This window comes from Vanacampus margaritifer, chromosome 1 (genome assembly GCF_051991255.1).
Source record: "Vanacampus margaritifer isolate UIUO_Vmar chromosome 1, RoL_Vmar_1.0, whole genome shotgun sequence".
NCBI lineage: Eukaryota > Metazoa > Chordata > Actinopteri > Syngnathiformes > Syngnathidae > Vanacampus > Vanacampus margaritifer.
Window position 1 is genome coordinate 25,674,616 of NC_135432.1, and position 17,757 is coordinate 25,692,372.

At 42.7% G+C, this 17,757-nt stretch overlaps 2 protein-coding genes across 8 annotated transcripts; one reads left to right on the forward strand and one right to left on the reverse strand.

Moving 5' to 3' along the window:
* The first annotated feature begins 565 nt into the window (after positions 1-565).
* tardbpa (TAR DNA binding protein a) lies at positions 566-8,369 on the forward strand. 7 transcript variants are annotated; one of them, XR_013288185.1, is made up of 7 exons: positions 566-1,288; positions 5,015-5,178; positions 5,813-5,956; positions 6,066-6,236; positions 6,308-6,392; positions 7,251-7,384; positions 8,020-8,369. XR_013288185.1 is itself a non-coding variant. In XM_077542873.1 (6 exons), exons 1-6 carry the CDS (start codon positions 1,048-1,050, stop codon positions 7,328-7,330), a joined length of 885 nt encoding a protein of 294 aa, XP_077398999.1. In that variant the 5' UTR covers positions 566-1,047; the 3' UTR covers positions 7,331-7,942. The 7 variants fall into 7 exon arrangements, 3 of the variants coding, with proteins under 3 accessions (XP_077398999.1, XP_077398970.1, XP_077398986.1); XR_013288186.1 differs by having other exon boundaries at positions 5,813-5,953; XR_013288182.1 differs by having other exon boundaries at positions 6,308-7,384.
* Positions 8,370-9,596: 1,227 nt separating this feature from the next.
* pgd (phosphogluconate dehydrogenase) lies at positions 9,597-17,537 on the reverse strand. Its single transcript, XM_077542830.1, has 13 exons — positions 17,425-17,537; positions 17,033-17,108; positions 16,425-16,604; positions 15,486-15,551; positions 15,283-15,401; positions 15,069-15,138; positions 14,858-14,992; positions 14,600-14,789; positions 12,184-12,314; positions 11,946-12,079; positions 11,769-11,868; positions 10,155-10,277; positions 9,597-9,978 (listed from the first exon to the last, which is right to left on the reverse strand). The coding sequence occupies exons 1-13, from the start codon at positions 17,430-17,432 to the stop codon at positions 9,859-9,861; spliced, it is 1,452 nt and encodes a 483-aa protein (XP_077398956.1). The 5' UTR covers positions 17,433-17,537; the 3' UTR covers positions 9,597-9,858.
* Between the last annotated feature and the right edge of the window lie 220 nt (positions 17,538-17,757).

Below are 17,757 nucleotides of genomic sequence, written 5' to 3' on the forward strand. Positions count from 1 at the left end.
TCCCATTTACTTCCACATTTTTCATCCCATTCACTTCATTCCAACCTGAATATATTCCACCAATTGACGCCATGAGCGCTTCCATCTATTCCACAGGTTTTCATTAAGCCTTACAGCCTTCACACACAATTTCTCCAGAAATTGCATTTTCTAGTTTAATCTGTGTTTGGAATAACAAAATCCTACCATGTACTGTAGATTGTGTGGATTGGGTTTTTGGACCAAAGAACACTTACGTTTATAGTTTACTTATTTTCATGTATAGTACAGACGGGACCTCATATTAGCCTCAGGGTCAGCAATTAACAATTGGGAAATAGTGTTATAATGCCCCAATACGTAGGCTACAATACAAAGCCAATGTTTAGTATTAATTCCACGAGAGCTGACTGTAGTGTAAGACGTCTCGTACACTTGAAGCAACGAGGATTCTTAACATCATTCGATTTAGCCACCACATCCAACATGGCGACGATAACGCCGTATAGTGCCAACCTACCGCGGCATTTAGATCTATGTCTGTGGTTGGCATCCATGTAAAATTCCAGTGAAGTCATTAGGATGACGTCAGCCATAGCAGCCATTTTGTTAGCTAGCCGGTGGCGCGTGTATTGTGCGTAGCAAAGCTTATACTTCAATTCCACCGTCGTGTTTCGAAATTGCATTTCTACTCTTCGCATACTAATTCAACCGCAAGATCGTGAGTAAGAATACTGCATTTGTATCCGTTGACTGCGAGTCCACAGCTAGATTGGACCCTCATTAATTTCTCAAGCCCTCTCGAGTTTGCTAGCTTCGGTAGCTAGCTAGCTAACTTGTTTGTCGTCGACAAAGGAGATAAGTGACGCCTTTCGTGCCCCTCAGCTCAATAAAATCAAACGTTTGAGCAGTCACAGTTGTACGAGTGTCGACGTTCGGTAGTTTCAACTTGCTTCGGGGGAAGCACATTTGAGCAGCGAACCCGAGCGCATCCTTTTGCGTGTTTAGCTCCCTCGTAGCGAGGTAGCACCAATAGGCTTCAAGCTGGCTACCGGCCTTTCAGAGAACATGTCCGAGTTGTACATTCGGGTGGCGGAAGATGAGAACGAGGAGCCGATGGAGATCCCCTCGGAGGACGACGGCACGGTTCTACTGTCGTCGGTTGCGGCCCAGTTTCCAGGGGCGTGCGGGCTCCGCTACAGAAACCCCGAGTCCCAGTGTATGCGTGGAGTTCGGCTTGTGGAAGGCGTCCTGCATGCGCCAGAGAGCGACTGGGGAAACCTGGTCTACGTGGTCAACTACCCCAAAGGTAACGGTACTTGGGTTTCATTTATAAAAGGCCTTGATGTAGGAAATGCAAGTTCACTTCTTAATAACTTGCGTCATACATGCATCAAATTATTGTGACTGCGCTTTTCCAACACATGGCTGGGTTTTATTTACATCTACGGTTTTCGTCTTGTGGCCCTAGCCAATTGGTTCGAGAAAATATTCCCTTCTTGAAGCTTCATGAAACTACCTCCAGTAATGACACAATTGTATCATAACCATACTATGTGCGCTGCATAAAGGATTTTCACGTCTGTTTTAAGTGAAGTATCACCAATAATTTTGTTGACATAACAATTTAGACTGTTTGATGTGTGTACGTTTTTTGCTTCCCAATGAGGTGTTGCTATTGTACAGTAGGGGTGTGAATTGCCTAGCACCTTTCGATTCTTATCATGATTCATAGGTCACGATTTGATACCGATTAATCCCGATACAAATCTATAAATTGATTATTGCGATTTATTTATTTTTTTACTCAAATTTAGAAAATACTAATCAGTAAACTTGTACATGCACACTGTAAGATTTGTATGAAAATGTATTTATTTATCTGAAACTTAAGTCTTATAACTGAGCCACTGCATTTAACAAACGGGTTGCAGTCTGTTTCATGTCTTGAACAGCGCTGAAATAAAATATTAAGGCTTAATGTTGCATTAACTCTTTGACTGCCAGACGTTTTCAGATAAGGGATGCCGTGGGTGCCAGCCGATTTAAGCATTTTGACTGATCTTTCAAGGTCCACAGAAAATTATGTGTTTGGACTATGGAAACACACATACTACCAAATGAAAGATTGGACTCTCATCTTTCATCAGAAAAAAAAAGTTTGTTTCTACCTTATTCCGTTTTTCAGTAATCAACAATAGAAAATGGTTAGTTTCACCTCTGTTTTGAAACAAACGTCTTTTAACGTCTTTGGCACTCCTCCATAGGATTTTACTAAACGTTATTTAACGTTTTTGGCAGTCAAAGAGTTAATATAACATTCTTCCATGCTTAATGTGTGAATCCTAACCCAAAGACGTTTTGTTGAATATTCCCATAAAAATTTATGTTTAAAAAGATTTGGCCGCATAGCGGATCGATTCGAGAATTGCGCGCTGTAATATCGCGATATATTGCCGAACCGTTTTTTTCTAATACCCCTATTGTACAACATTTCATTGGAACACAAACGCGCGCTGTTAAATAAAATAAATGGGGAAATTTACATTTAAAAAAAAAAAAAACTTAATGTGACTAAACAGATTTTGCCAGCTGTCAGCTCTGCCAACTACACTCCAAACACGGATCGTATTTCAAGGATTTCCAGTAGCGATCGTATATTCACACAGTGCCAGATGACGCTCGGTTTCTCTACACTCCAACTTATCTTGCTAAGTTAAACAGGCTACGCTGCTATAAAAATGCAATATCTTTGTCCAAACGATGAGCTGGCCGTGACTCTATTTAAATCCCTTCCTCAGTTAACTAATAGGCATATAATGATTTAATCTTATCTTTGACATCACGGTCATCTAATTTTAAATAAAATATTAAGGTGTTTTGCTGGTTAGTTTTCTAATGCGGAAGTAAAACGCCCAGTTCAGCAAAACCCCGCCTCTCCCCGTGTGCTTGCCGCGCCCCCGGCGAGCTGGCTGCAGTCTGCTGTTGGATGTTTCGATAAACATTTGAAACAAAACTGCTCCTTGCCGCAAGAAATCGAGGGGAAGGAGAGGAGAGGGAAGAAGAGAGAGAGGAAAGGTTTTACTTGTAGTTTACACAAGTATCAGCCAGACCTGGGATTTCAAGACGACCAATTGTCATTTCATTGCACTTTGGCTTTGCAAATGTGAAGGATAATTGATTGCTTTGAATTCATATGGACAGAATGTTTACTGATAAACTAGGCTCCATTTGTCATTATCTCAGAGAAAGTGGGCGTGTGTTTAGTTCGCAGAGGCGTTGCAGGGGTGGATATGCACCTAATGACGTCAAAAAGTGCCAACGGCTCGTTTTCTCAGGTTGGGAGGGGCTGGTGCTTGGAGAGCAGAATGACCTAGAATTTCTCATAGAGGGGCGAATGGACGAAAACACCACTTTGGTGATGTTTTTGGTGAGGAATTAGCATTTTAACATGGCTATAAGCTCCAAACAGTTGATTTTTCACGTTGCTGTCCCTTTAAAAACAAAACAAAAAAAACACTCATTTTGAATGGAGCCACTGCTTGAGGGGTTCAAACCTCGCAGAACAATCTGAAGCATTTCCCGAAGCAGTCATTTACTGACATTACCCTAACGGCCACAACTTTATCTTTTTACAAAGTTTGCGATTTGTTTCATCACAAAATATAGGCTGTTATCGGCATTATCAGCCTACTCAACATTTCATTTACGAGGCAATTGATTCATGGCATTAAGAGCAAAATGATGGTTTCAGGAGTTTCTTAAATATACAGGTTTGCTGCTGATGATTGGCGTCACGGCGAGTGGAAGTAAGCCAGTTTTTTTTGTAGTTGACGAGACTTTGCGATGCTAACCACAATGCTAAACACTCGTGAGGTGTCTCCATTTTGACGAGACCGCATACAGCGATTGACCGTCAGAGCCGTTCACGGCAAAATAATGAAAGTATGGATGCACGATAATATCGGTGGCCGATAATTATCGACAATTATCAACCACTTTGACGTCACACAGATATACCAGATAATAAAGAAATTAGCCGATAGCTACGTTGGTCCATCTGTTGAGTTATGCCCAACCTCCCCTCTCCTATGGTAGTGTCTCATATTTGTGACATCATAATGCACGCAACTTCGTGTTACTAAAAGATGCATCATGGCGCCAGTATGTGTTTTTTTTTTTTTTTTTTACTGTGTCTCCCCAAAATGTTACCCTCCCAGTTTTTTGTTGCATTTTTAAAACATGTCTTTTGGCAAGCTCAAAATGAGTAACCGGTTGTATTTGAAGCAGAAATATCAATCAAATTCAGCTGGATGGTGCTTTACACAATGTTCCAATTTATTTGTACATGTTAGACTTCTAGTAGGACTTGAAAGTACGTTTGTATTCAAGTTAATTTTGCAAACAATTATCGGCATACTTATCGGCTATCGACATTGGCACTTTCTAAATGAGTGGTTTATCGGTATCGATGAAAAATAGCAGTATCGTGCATCGCTAAATGAAAGCAGAAGACGCACTGGCATTTAGCGGTACAGGCAGCAACAAATCTTTTTGGTACCAATTACTGAGAGATTTGATCTCCTCTTACTACAGATAGACCAAAATGTTACAAAAACAGAAGGTGCGGAGAGTTCACGGTCCGCAATATCTCTTACAAAGTTAATTGAAACATTTTAAAAAGTAAGTATAAGTAGTGCCGCGGCGCACTGCTTGGGAATTACTGCTCTAGAACCACAACATCAGTCAATTGCTAATATAAGTTGTCTTATACTGTTGTCACTTGTCCCTTTGGGCTTGGAATTTGGCATCCCTCTTATAGAAGTGAAGAACAATAAAGAAAAGCTTAGAAAAATAGACTTTGAAAACGGTAGTATCATTTTTAATTACACATGGTTGTACAAGTTCATTTCTCCTGAGCATTTTTGCATGTACATTGCAGGTGTGTCTTAACTGCACAGTTATTGATCCACCAAGCAGACATTTCCTTCCCGTGTGGTCATCCTCAAAGCAACTCGTCTTTCTTCTTCCGCAGATAACAAAAGAAAGATGGAGGAAATAGACGCCGCCTCTGCCGTGAAAGTCAAACGGGGCTATCAGAAGACATCAGACCTTATTGTCCTCGGCCTGCCGTGGAAGACCACAGAACAAGACCTGAAAGAATATTTCACCACCTTTGGCGAGGTCATCATGGTGCAGGTAGTGGAGCTCATCCTACTTGATGGCAAGGTCTTAAAGCCACAAAGTTGTGTTGGGGAAGCAACAGTAGCGCACGATCAAAAAATGCAAAACCCATTTCCTCAAAAGAGCCAATTACGTTTTAGCCAAATGAGCGGAGACAGAAATGTGTTTACTGCTTCAGTTGCTATGGCAGTAACGGTTGTGTTCACCCGGCGGCATCATAATGCCAGCTTGTTATTGTCCACCAACCAGGAAGTCCCCTGCTATCCGACAAACATGAATGTCGCCATTCCACAATTTTAATTGCACTTCACAGTTCGCTTGAGTGACAGTTTAAGCGTGCAGTTGTGCATATTCGGGTTCATTCTCAGGGCATTGAATTGATCACAATTGGACTGCTCTTAAGATGTTTCACTTGTTCGAGATTGCACTAGCCCAAGTTGTGTGGCAAAGCCAAATGGTATCATTCTTTTGGATGTCGTTAAGAGGCCTCCGTCTGTCAACAAGCCGTCAGGTGGAAACTCCCACGTTAATATTCCTTTCAGTTGTAAAAAAAAATTCTGACATCAGTAGTCAGCCTAAGACTTTTGCTCTGTATTGAATTCTGATTTAGACCAAATGTAACCACGGAGCAATTTTGTTTCCCGCCCAGATCAAGAGGGATGCAAACACGGGCAACTCCAAAGGATTTGGCTTTGTGCGTTTCACTGAATATGAAACGCAGGTGAAAGTGATTTCTCAGAGGCACATGATAGACGGACGATGGTGCGACTGCAAGCTCCCGAATTCCAAGGTAGTGGTAACACTTTTGTGTTCACGTTTTGTGCTTGTGAATGGACGGACACTTGTTTACGTTTTGCCACTGAAGCGAGCAAGCGAGTGACGTTTGTGTATTTGCCGCTCAGGCTTTCCCCGACGAGCCCATGCGGAGCCGTAAAATCTTTGTGGGCCGCTGCACGGAGGACATGACCCCCGATGAGCTGCGGCAGTACTTCATGCAGTACGGAGAAGTCACGGACGTCTTCATCCCCAAGCCTTTCCGGGCGTTCGCCTTTGTCACATTTGCCGACGACCAGGTAGGCCCGTTCGCCCGGCCGGCTTCTTTGGATAGGCCGTCGTGACGCCGCCGCTGCTCTTGTGCCGGCAGGTGGCCCAAGCCCTGTGCGGGGAGGACCTGATCATCAAGGGCGTCAGCGTGCACATCTCCAATGCCGAGCCCAAACACAACAACAGTAGGCAAATGATGGAGAGAGGGCGCTTTGGGGCTGGCGGCTTCAGTCAGGCGTACGGCGCGAGTCGCGGCGGGCTGGGCGCGGGCGGTGGTGGTGGGGGGAAGGGCGGGGTCAACTTCAGCGCCCTGGGCCTCAACCCGGCAATGGTGGCGGCCGCTCAGGCGGCGCTGCAGAGCAGCTGGGGCATGATGGGCATGCTGGCCAACCAGCAGGGGATGACCACGGCGGCGGGCGGCACCACCGCCACCACCCGCGATCAGACGTACGGCTCCACCAGCACCAGTTACAGCAGCCCCACCACGGCCAGCTTGGGCTGGCCCGCCGGCAACTCGGCCTCGGGCAGCGGCTTCAGCTCGGGCTTTGGAGCCTCCATGGAGACCAAGTCTTCCAACTGGGGCATGTAGCTACGTAGGCGGCGGTCGCGGCGGCGTCCTAGGCCAGGACTCGGGTCCCGCCGTCAAATTAAGAGAAGCGTTTAGTTGGAGGTTTTGCTCCGTTTAGCGTGGCCCTTGGAGACTGTACAGAAAGTGGCCCGGCCCTGGCCTAGGTTTTTCTGGGTAAGTACTATAAAGTAATACTACATAAAAAAAAAAAAACGAAAAAAAACAACACTGCCTTTTGTGTTAACGAGTGCAAATGTGTGACACTTGTTTTGAGTCTTTGAGTTAGCTGCTTTTCCGAAAGTGACGTGCATGCGGCGGCGTTTGTTAGCGCGCGCGAGTACCACCAGACCGCCAGTCCCGATCCTTGTCTTGTGTGTGCAGTGCATTTCTATTTCTTTAGTTTTTTTTGGTGTTTTCTCCTGACCTGACCTGACCTGACCTGATGGAAACGCCTTGCCGGCCGTCTCTCCTGCAGTTAACCAACTGTTTCGCACGCTCCCGGGAGGAAGCGCCTCACTGGCGGCAATGTTCTACAGATCTCAGTATCACGTGTAAACGCTTTGCCATCAACACCACACAAGCTTCACTCTGCATTTACTGTGCTCCACGGTGGGTGTCACCTTCTCATTCCTCTCCCTTTGTCGTGGACTTCTTGTCTGAGATCGATGAGTGGGATTTGGTGTGGAGCGAGCGAGCGAGCGAACGAGTGCAACGTGAACGAAAGCACGAGTGAGCAGAGACTGCCTGGTTTTTCGTATTTTTTCGTTTTTGGACGGGACAAGTGACAAATGCCTGCGAGAGTTGGACGAAGCTGTGGCTTTGTACGAGTGTGCGTGTGTCAGCCCGAGGACATCATTTCGCAGCCCAAGTAGTCATTTGACAACACAGTCCAAGTGCTAAGACTATTTGGATCCTTCCAAAGCTTTCCTCTTGATGTCCGATTCAATGTGGATCGTGTGTCTGCTTGCGTGCTTTTCTTTTCTGTGTTGACCTCGCAACCCTCCATGTGTGGAAATTAGTTTGCTGCTGTTTGAGCGTTTGGAAGTGTGCTGACATGGCAAATGTTTGAATATGGCTTTATGGAAAGTTTGAGTTTTGAATGATGGTTTTCTTTCCCCTCCTTTGTTTTGTGGATTGAAAATAAAATAAAAGGAGAATTTGACTAGGTATGATGTATTCTTCACAATGACTTCTTTCCCTCGGTCTAGTAATTGAACTGCCAACGCTTTAATTCACATGTATAGGGGCCCTCGGACACGGAACATCGGAACCAGGAGTCGCTCACGGGTGGGACTTGAAGACCGCGAGAGAAGCCACATTGGAATTTCCACATGAATGCCTTAAATCCAGGAAAGGATGATCATCATCTTCATCCCGCCCGCGAGGAACCTTGGACCCTCCCATGTTTAGTTGGCCCCAAGTTACACTGACCTCTTCCGAAACCTGTCCGGTCTACTTTTAACAGGAAGTCGTCTGTTTTTCTTTCTTTGTTTCATTGTAAAGTACGATTTGGTGCACACAAGCTGAGTGTCAAGGATCATATGGACAACGGACATCATTTAGTCTTGTGGCAAAATAAAAGATTTTGAGTTGATCACCGTAGTCTGTCCTTGGAGTTAAAAAAGTGGATTTATGTTGATATTTTGAGCTCAGTTTATTCTGAGCCGGTCCGCTTCCATTGCATCATTTATTTTGATGCCTACTCGCATTTATTGCTAGTGACTAGAGTCTTGAGTTGCTTCATGCTACTGCTTTGTAAAAGTCCTTGTCAATTTCAAATGGATTGCTTGATGTTAGTTTGCAAAAGTTTCGAGATGGAAATGTTCCCCTTCCAGATTAAAATTCACACATTTAATAACTTGCTTTATTTAATCGTTTCTTGTTCCGCATAACTAGCGCATTCCTACGTTAAAAAATGTGCATTGATTGCTATTTACGTGTGAAATTTGTGGACGTCTAATGTCAAGTCTTAAAAGACAAAGCAAATAAGCAGAGCCCTAGTTTGGGGGAAGGAAACTGCAGCATTGGCGACACCTAGCGGACAACCGCGAGACTTGGGTATGCACCTGTTGGGGTTTCAAATGAGCAAGTTTGCGCACGTGGGCGTTATTTTTGGTAATGCATCACAACCCACAATGATCACTGAAATTAGTTAAGAAAAGCAATAAAAAATATATTTGTAGAAAATCAAAATCAGCCATTCCTTTTTAAATTGTTAAATGAAATAGGCTTGGACAAAAATGATAGTACTCATAACTTAACAATTTGTTGCATAACCTTTAGAGACAATCACTGCAATCAAGCGATCTGTCTGTCAATGAGACTTGCGCACCTGCCAGCAGTTATTTTTGACAAACCTCGTGCGCAAACTGCTCCAGTTGTCTCTGCTTTGAAGAGTGTCTTCTCCATCCTTCCACAGATGTTCAAATCTGGGCTCATAGAAGAAGCTGCTTCTGATTTGAATAAGCAAATCCTTTTCGAGCAGCCATGACAGTTGTGTCCCACCCACCCCAAAAAAATGGGGACCATTTCTTGTATTGTAATTTTACTGTCCTTTCAACCACTGCTGTCTGCCTTTTATGTATTGTCCTTTACATGTTTTAAAAACTAAAGGTGATAGTTTGTCGCCCCCAAAATGTTGGAAGCTGCATTTTCTGTAAAAACTTTTGTCTAGGCACTGAAGGCAGGTATACCAGTGGGACTCCTTGTATGAACTGTATATTTACAACTGTGAGAAGTGCAGCGGGTCATTAGTTGTCCCCTCATTTAGAACTACACACAAACACGCGTGAATCCTGTGAGTAAGGAGCATACAAGCTAATTATAAAGGGATTGAAATCTTTATTTAGCCTAGTACAGTACAAAGCAACGCTTCAGCTTAAATCCAGTGTTAACACCGCGGACGGGGGCCTATGTCTGACTGTGTAGCGACACGTATTCTACGATTCGACTTTTGGAAATATAAGAAGCGCCACAACACGCTGCTGATCTGAGTTTACGAGTTAAAATGTTGCGGTTAAACTGGCGGAATGTGTAACATGTCCCTCTTTTGCACTTGATGTGTGTGTTTGCCGTTGTCCTCGCTACGCGTTGTAGGAGGAAGACGAGACATTTCCACCGTGGCCCGTCCAGTTGGTGTGGATAAAACGGCCCGGCTGGGTCAGCAGCTCGTACGTGTGAGCCCCAAAGTAATCTCGCTGGGCCTGAACACAAACAACAAAACAGGACTGACACAGGGCACGGACCTACGCCAGCCAAGGCCTTTCAGCTCTTATTGACCCATCCATCCATTTTCTATAGGGCTTGCCCCCATTAGGGTCATGGGTTTGCATGCAAATAACAAATTCAATGTGGTCTACTGTGAGTGCAGAGATGTTACCTGGAGAAGGTTGGCAGGCAGCATCTCGTGCCTGTAGCCGTCGTAGAAGGACAGAGCGGTGGTGAAGCAAGGCATGGGGATGCCATGCTGGACGCCCGTGCTGACCGCTCGACGCCACGACTCCTAAACATCAAGTGAGAAATCTCAGTGACATTGCGGGCTCGGACCTGAATTTTAAAAGCTGGGATCGTGCCCCCACCCAAAAAAAAATAGATTCTCATTTAGTATGATTCAGAATCGATTTTATTTAAACTATTTTATACTGTCTTGCCTTTGTCTGTGTGTGCCTTTATTTGGAGCGCTGTTCATGTTGTACCCGATTTGGCCACTTAGGGGCAGTGTGGTTCCATGCGGTCTAATACACTGTTAAGTTGTAGCCAGGAACAAGTCACGATCAAGTTATTCCAATAAAAGTTGTTTTTTTGCAGTGTGAGTGATAAAAGTGGCGCGAGTAGCGCGCTAATTAGCATTAGCGAGTCAGACTGGAGTAGATCATTACAATTCCTTGCACATCTATAGATTGAAGCAAAAATCAAATGTCAAACAAATAATTTTGAATCAAAAATCGATTCTGATTTGAATCGCAGACCCAAAAATCGGAATCGAATCGTGATACATTCAAAGATTCCCACCCCTAGTGTTTGCTGTTCAGCACCTAAACCACATCTTCAATCAAACAATCTTCACTCCAAACAAGAAAGTCCAAAATATCTACACTCTCTTCTGGAAGTCGAAATTTTACTGGAAAGAACAGTCTAGCACCAAGTCAGGGTTTCTTGTTCCAAGGTTCTAATCCTCAGTTTGAGTTCTTGAAAGGGTTCTTGTCATTAGAGGTTTTTGGAGGTTCTCGTTCCAAGGAAAGTTTCTTATCCACAATGAACATTGTAGTCCAGAAGGTTCTAGAAAAAGTTCTAGTCTTGAGATGCTACAAGTCTCCAGAGAAGATTCTTATCCTCAGAGAACATTCTAGTCCGGACAACTGGTTTTAGACTTAAGAGAAGGAACTAGTCCTAAGTGTTTTGTCCTGAGACGAGGTTCTAGTTCCAGAGAACGTATTATGCGTGACCGGGAAGAGGGTTCAGGTCTGGTGTGTTGTTGTTAGCTTGTGAAGCAAAATCAATGCTACAGTATGCTCCTATAGGACCATATATGGTCATAACTACTTCCTATCTGTGGTGCTAGCAAACTAAGTTAACTCATTCGCCGCCATTGATGGCTAAAGACGTCAATTTTTGTAAGTCCACTGTGGCTCAGTGGGTAGCGCCGCGGAGCTTTGACCTGCAAACAGGAGGCGAGGGTTCGAAAGAGGTCCATTTTTATTGGACTGGATATGCTTTTTATCATGTTGGTATTTACTAGCTTGTTTAATGAAATTTGATATTTATTACAGAATTTGATTAGCTATGGCAGATGTTTTGCTAAACTAAAAGTATTTAGTGCATTTTGTCTTGAGACGTTCGCCAGTCAGGTGAACGGTTGAACAGGCTTTCTGTGTTTTGATTTCAAAAGATGACAACACAATGTCAAAGTTGCTTCACCGCAAAAGAGGAAATTGCGTCAGCGCCAAAAGTGCGTCTTTGTCAATGCAGATTTCAGCATGACGCTTCCTTGTACCTGACAATCCTGCACAGCGTCACTGAAGAAAGAGTCCAGCAACAAACTCTGCAGCTCGGCGTCCCTGTCGAACGCCTCCTTGATTTTCCCGAGGAACACGCTGAAGGGAAGCGAACGCACGACTTAAGGAGGAAGCGAGGTTGGGGGGTCAAGCGCATTTCTCGTACCCGCACGTACCTGCGGATGATGCAGCCTCCTCTCCACATGAGAGCGATGGCGCCGTAGTTGAGGGACCAGCCGAATTCTTTGGCGGCCTGACGAAGCAACATGAAGCCTTGCGCGTAGGAGATGATCTTGGAGGCGTAGAGCGCCTGCAAACGCAACACTTGGTTAGATCGCGGAGAAGAATTAGGACCACGACGGCAATTATTTTGCCGGGAATGGATTTGTGTGCGTCGTGCTTGGCGTATGGTACCTTCCTAATGTCCTCCAAGAAGGTGGCCTTGTCACCACTGAACTTGACCCCCGCCGGCCCCGTGAGGCTGCGGCTGGCCTCCACCCTCTCGTCCTTCAGGGAAGACAGACATCGGGCGAAGACGGCCTCTCCTGAGAAGATGGGAACGCAAACAGGAGGAGGCGGAGTCAGGGCGAGGAAGTTCATTCCGTTTCCCGTCAACTTACAAAACAGGTTATTGAGGAAGCACAATATGTGTGCCGCAATTCAATTTCAAATGACTTGCGCCCAACAAAAAGCGGTTGAAGTCGCTTTGATGCTGCAACAAAACGCGCCCTAAGACCTGCAAAAGAAAAAGTGCACAGCCAGCACAAAGAGTTATCCTACACAAATTCTCATATTAAGAGGAACGAATTTGGAATTTCATATTTGTGTGTTTTTTTTTTTAATCATGTCCTTAACATTTAAGAAGAATCGATGCTTATTGATTCATCGATATTGGATTGAAATTAGTGAATCAAATTGGGAAACATCGAATCAAACTGAACTCTTGTGAATTGAAATCGAATCGACTGAGGAAATTAGAATCGATACCAAGCCCTACTAACAGCAGATTTGGGGCTACTTTTGTTATTTTATTTACTGGTTGATCAAATTGATAGTGAAGTGCAACACTAAGTTCCGATCTGGTAGATTTCACGTTGGATGATCAACAGGAAGTGACAGCAAGTTTTTGCACTTGAGCTTTTTAAGTGTGACATTGAGGAGAAACTCCATAGACAGCCTGCAAATGCATTGAAGTGTACAGAAATGTCCAGCCTGCGTACACCGAATGATCAAAGCGAGGAATGTTGACACCAGCAGGGCAAAAAGCACCCCCCCCCCTCCCCCGCGCACACTGCAGCCGCATGTTGACCATCAGCTCAGCTTTCACACAGTAAGCCATTGTTGTACTGATGCTCTCTCTTTTTCCAAATCACACACGAGGATGTGAAGCTCGCATTTCTGGATGTCGAGCTTCACTGCCGTTTTGCAGTACGGAATGTCATCAAAAGTATGGCTTGTGAAAGCTAATGTTTTCGAACAAATCGGTTGGGGTGCACTCATTAATACATACCAGTTAGAGGTGCAACAACATAAATCAACAACTGGTCGATTATCAAATTACAGTAATTGATGATTATTTTGATAATCTATTAAGTAGTATTATTAAGTCTATTATGTAGTTCTCCGCAGCAGCAATTTTGCCTTTTTCAAGATGTTACAGACCAGTAACCGAAGATATATATATATATATATATATATATATATATATATATATATATATATATATATATATATATATATATATATATATATATATATATATATATATATATATATATATTTATTTATTAGGGGTGTGAATTGCCTAGTACCTGGCGATTCGATTCGTATTCATAGGTCACGATTCGATTAATCCCGATACGAATCTATAAATTGATTATTGCGATTTTTTTTCTTACTCTATTTTAGAAAATACTAATCAGTAAACTTGTACATGTACTCTGTAAAATTTGTATGAAAATGTATTTATTTATCTGAAACTTCAGGCTTATAAATGAGCCACTGCATTTACCAATCAGGTTGCAGTCTGTTTCATGTTTGAACAGCACTGAAATAAAATATTAAGGCTTAATGTTGCATTAATATTACATTCTTCCATGCTTAATGTGTGAATCCTAACCCTAAGACATTTTGTTGAATATTATAAAAAACAAACTTCATGTTTAAAAATCGATTCAGTCGCATATTGAATTGATTTGAGAATTGCGCGCTGTATTTTCACACACCCCTAATATATATATATATATATTATTATTATTATTTTAAATGTATTGATTAATTGAGAAATCAACTGATTAATGGATTATTAAAATAATTGTTACACATCCCTAATGTAAATCCTCAACACCTCGTTCATTGTGCTTCCTGACCTCCACGGAGGAACTTGGCTGTTCATGAACGACGCCATGAGTCAGATGGAAGTCAGACAAATCCCCCCTTATGTCACCTGAGATGAGCAGATTGCTAGAAAAGCCTTCAATCTTCTTAAGGGCCAACACGAATCAAGCATGGCTCACTAACTAACATCCTCTGAAGTCAGCCAGCGACGCAACGCGAGCGAGAACCACTGTTTGTTTTCACGAGTTGTCGACCTCAGCCTGCGATTCCAGAAGTCGCATCGCAAGTGAATGCCGACCTATTTCGGATTCATTTCAGCTTATCTTCTTCTATCTGAATACATTCTGTGTGTGTAGAGTTTTTTTAGAGTGTTTTTTTTGTTCAGTGTGCAGCTTCCTGTTTTTTTTGGACTGCTTGTTGAAACAGGTGTGACACGGCACATCTGACGATGACTCAGCAGCTGAAAGAAAATGGAAACGATCCACTTCCTTACCGATCAAAGTGACAGGAGTGCCGTAGTCCAGGGCTGAGATGGCGGTCCACTTCCCAGTGCCTTTCTGCCCCGCGCTGTCGCGGATCTTGGGCAACAGATGCGTGCCGTCCGCGTCTCTGTACTTGAGAATGTTGGCGGTGATCTCAATCAGAAACGAGTCCAACTCGGTCTTGTTCCAGTTGTCGAAAGCCTGGCAGGTTGAAAAGCAAAACGGGGCGGTTACGGTCAACCGGAGGCGACCACATGCGGAAAGCTCACCTTGGCCATCTCGTCGTGGTCCATCCCAAGCACGTCCTTCATCAGGTGATAAGCCTCACAAATCAGCTGCATGTCGCCATACTCGATGCCGTTGTGGACCATTTTGACAAAATGACCCGCGCCCTCGTCTCCCACCTGCGCAGGGGAAGATTGCGTTGCGTCACGGCGAAGGAGCTGGCATACGTCCCCAAAGTCTGCCGGAGACACTCACCCAATCACAGCACGGCTCTCCTGTTCCCACCTTGGCGGCGATGCTCTGGAAGATGTCTTTGATGTGAGGCCTTTCAAAAGGAAGAGCGGCAAGCAAATATTTAAAAAAACACAATCTTAGCCTTAGAAGAAAAAAAACTCTGAAATGAAAAAGGCGGTGACTGCGTGCGCCTTCTTGTGACAAACTACAAACATTCATAATCTCAACATCTCACCAGGCCTCTGGATGTCCTCCCGGCATGAGTGAGGGTCCGTAGCGTGCCCCCTCCTCGCCGCCGCTGACTCCGCTGCCCACAAACAGCAAGCCCTTCTCTTTCAGACTCTTACAGCGCCGCTATGAGACACAAAAAGCACAGAAGCGCTCACCCAAAAAATCCTCCGTTGAACATTCAGGACAACGTCACGTTCATCTCCTTACCGTCGTGTCTGTGTATTCAGAGTTGCCTCCGTCGATGATGATATCTCCAGCCTCAAGGAGGGGAACCTGACGGAGGACAAAAACACAACAAAGTCATCAATAAGCAGTGTTCAGGCACTGTTAACTCATTCACTGCCATTGACGGCTATAGATGTCAAAAATTCTTTTGAACTATCTCTATTAGTTTAACATTTTTTTCCACTTTTGTTAAAAAGAGTATGAAAACATAGAGAGAAAAAAGATTGTACATTTAGAACAGATGTAAAATTTGTGATTAATCGTGAGTTAACTAGTAAAGTCATGCGATTAATTACGATTAAAAAATGTAATCGCCTGATGCCACTAATTTGTAATAATCTTTTATTTTATTTTATTTTAAAAAAGATAAAATAAAGAAAGATTATTAAAAATTAGGGGTGTCAGGGGATTACAATTTCCTTCTTTTTTTTTTTTTAAAAAAAGGAAAAAATAATGACTTCACTAGTTAATTTTTATTAAAAAAAGAAAATGAAAAAATACTTTAAAAATTAGGGGCGTCAGGCAATTAAATTTTTTAATTGTAATTAATTGCATGACTTCACTAGTTAAAAAAAAGATTTATTTTTTTTTTATGATTTTTTTTTAAATTAGGGGCGTCAGGCGATTAAAATGTTTAGTTGTAATTAATTGCATGACTTCACTAGTTTTTTTTTTTTAAGATTAAAAAAGAAAATAATTTGTTTTTAATTAGGGGCGTCAGGCGATTAAAATTTTTAATTGTAATTAATTGCACTACTTCACTAGTTAACTCACGATTAATCACAAATGTTATGTGTGTTCAAAATTTACAATTAAATTTTTTTTTTCAAAGTTTTCATTATCTTGTTAACAAAAGTGGAAAAAAGAAATAGTTAAATGAATTTATGGCAGTGAATGAGTTAAAATATTGCAGAGACCAACCAGCTTGTCGATGAAGTCGTCCACGGCCTGCCCGGCCTTGACGAGCAGGATGATCCTCCTGGGCTTCTTCAGCTTGGACACCATGTCCTCGAGTGACTCGCCGCCGATCACCTTGGAGCCTTTTGCCTCATTCTGCAGGAAGTCATGCACCTTGGACACGGTGCGGTTGTAGGCACACACCTATTCAACACACATCAGGATCAGGATCAGAAATCATGTGAATTCCACTGGTGGGAAATATTCATTACTGTACATCAGTTGATTTTTTAGCTATTTGTACTCGAGTATGTATTTTTCTTTACATATCTGTACTTTCTACTCCTTATTTTGTTAAAAAGGTTTTTTGGTACTTTTTTTCTTTGTGCCAGGTTATCAAAACTGTATTGTATATTACTTTGTGCTTTTGTAGTCAAAAACTTTTCAGACACTGTATCTGTTTACTTATTTAAAAAGTTTAATCAAGTACTTCTAATTTATTTTAACAGTCTTTTTTTATATCTGTTCTTCTACTTAAATAATGATTGTGAACACTTTTGCTAGCTCTTACAATATAATAAGCATGTATGGTGCGTTAAAAAAAATATATAAAAAACTTGCTAATAACTTACGACAAAGCCATGGTCGTTCATGTTCATGATGATGTTCTGGCCCATGACAGCCAAACCAATGAGTGCGATGTCTGCTCTGTGAGAAAAATACACGGACATAATAACATGGTCCTATATGACTGAAAAGAAAACCATTTATTGACTATTTGACAGAGTCGCATCACAACAGAAAAAGAAAATATTCGCCAAATAAAATGCAATGCAGTGCAGTGTACATGTAAAGTGTCAAGGAAGTGAATTTCCTTAAATCTCATCTCACATGCACTTGCGACACTTACTAGCAAACAAGCTAATCTTTATATGCTCAAATGAAAAAGCCTAGAAAGCCACTAAATATATATATCACTACAGTTTTGTCCTACTACACTGTGAAAGGGGAGCAAAGAACTTACTCAGGCATTGTAGTCAGTCAGTTGTCGATGTTACCGTGAGATTTCCAAATGACAGACGGTCGGTCCTCTTCCTCGTTCTTCCCTCTGCTAGGTGGCTCCATCCCACCCAGACTGTTAGCCAATCAAAAGACCCTCAGACTGTTGAGGCGAGGGTAGACGAGAATTATGATTGGTCCAGAATCCTGAGGAGAGCTATCCGATCTGCTATTGGTCACGTCTGCCGTCACTCAATACGTAAAACAGCGTCATACATTACGTAAGCGAAGAGTTGAGAAATTGAAACGTAGAAAAAAATAAATGGAAATGTATTTATTATTATTATTATTATTATTA

Coding starts and splice junctions, on each gene's coding strand:
- tardbpa (XM_077542844.1), top strand. CDS start 1,048: ATGTCCGAGTTGTACATTCGGGTGGCGGAAGATGAGAACGAGGAGCCG. Junction 5,179..5,812: donor GCGAGGTCATCATGGTGCAG/GTAGTGGAGCTC, acceptor TTTCCCGCCCAG/ATCAAGAGGGATGCAAACAC. Junction 5,957..6,065: donor AGCTCCCGAATTCCAAGGTA/GTGGTAACACTT, acceptor TTTGCCGCTCAG/GCTTTCCCCGACGAGCCCAT.
- pgd (XM_077542830.1), bottom strand. Junction 15,402..15,485: donor CTGAATACACAGACACGACG/GTAAGGAGATGA, acceptor TGTGTCTCATAG/CGGCGCTGTAAGAGTCTGAA. Junction 10,278..11,768: donor ACGCTGTGCAGGATTGTCAG/GTACAAGGAAGC, acceptor CTTGATGTTTAG/GAGTCGTGGCGTCGAGCGGT.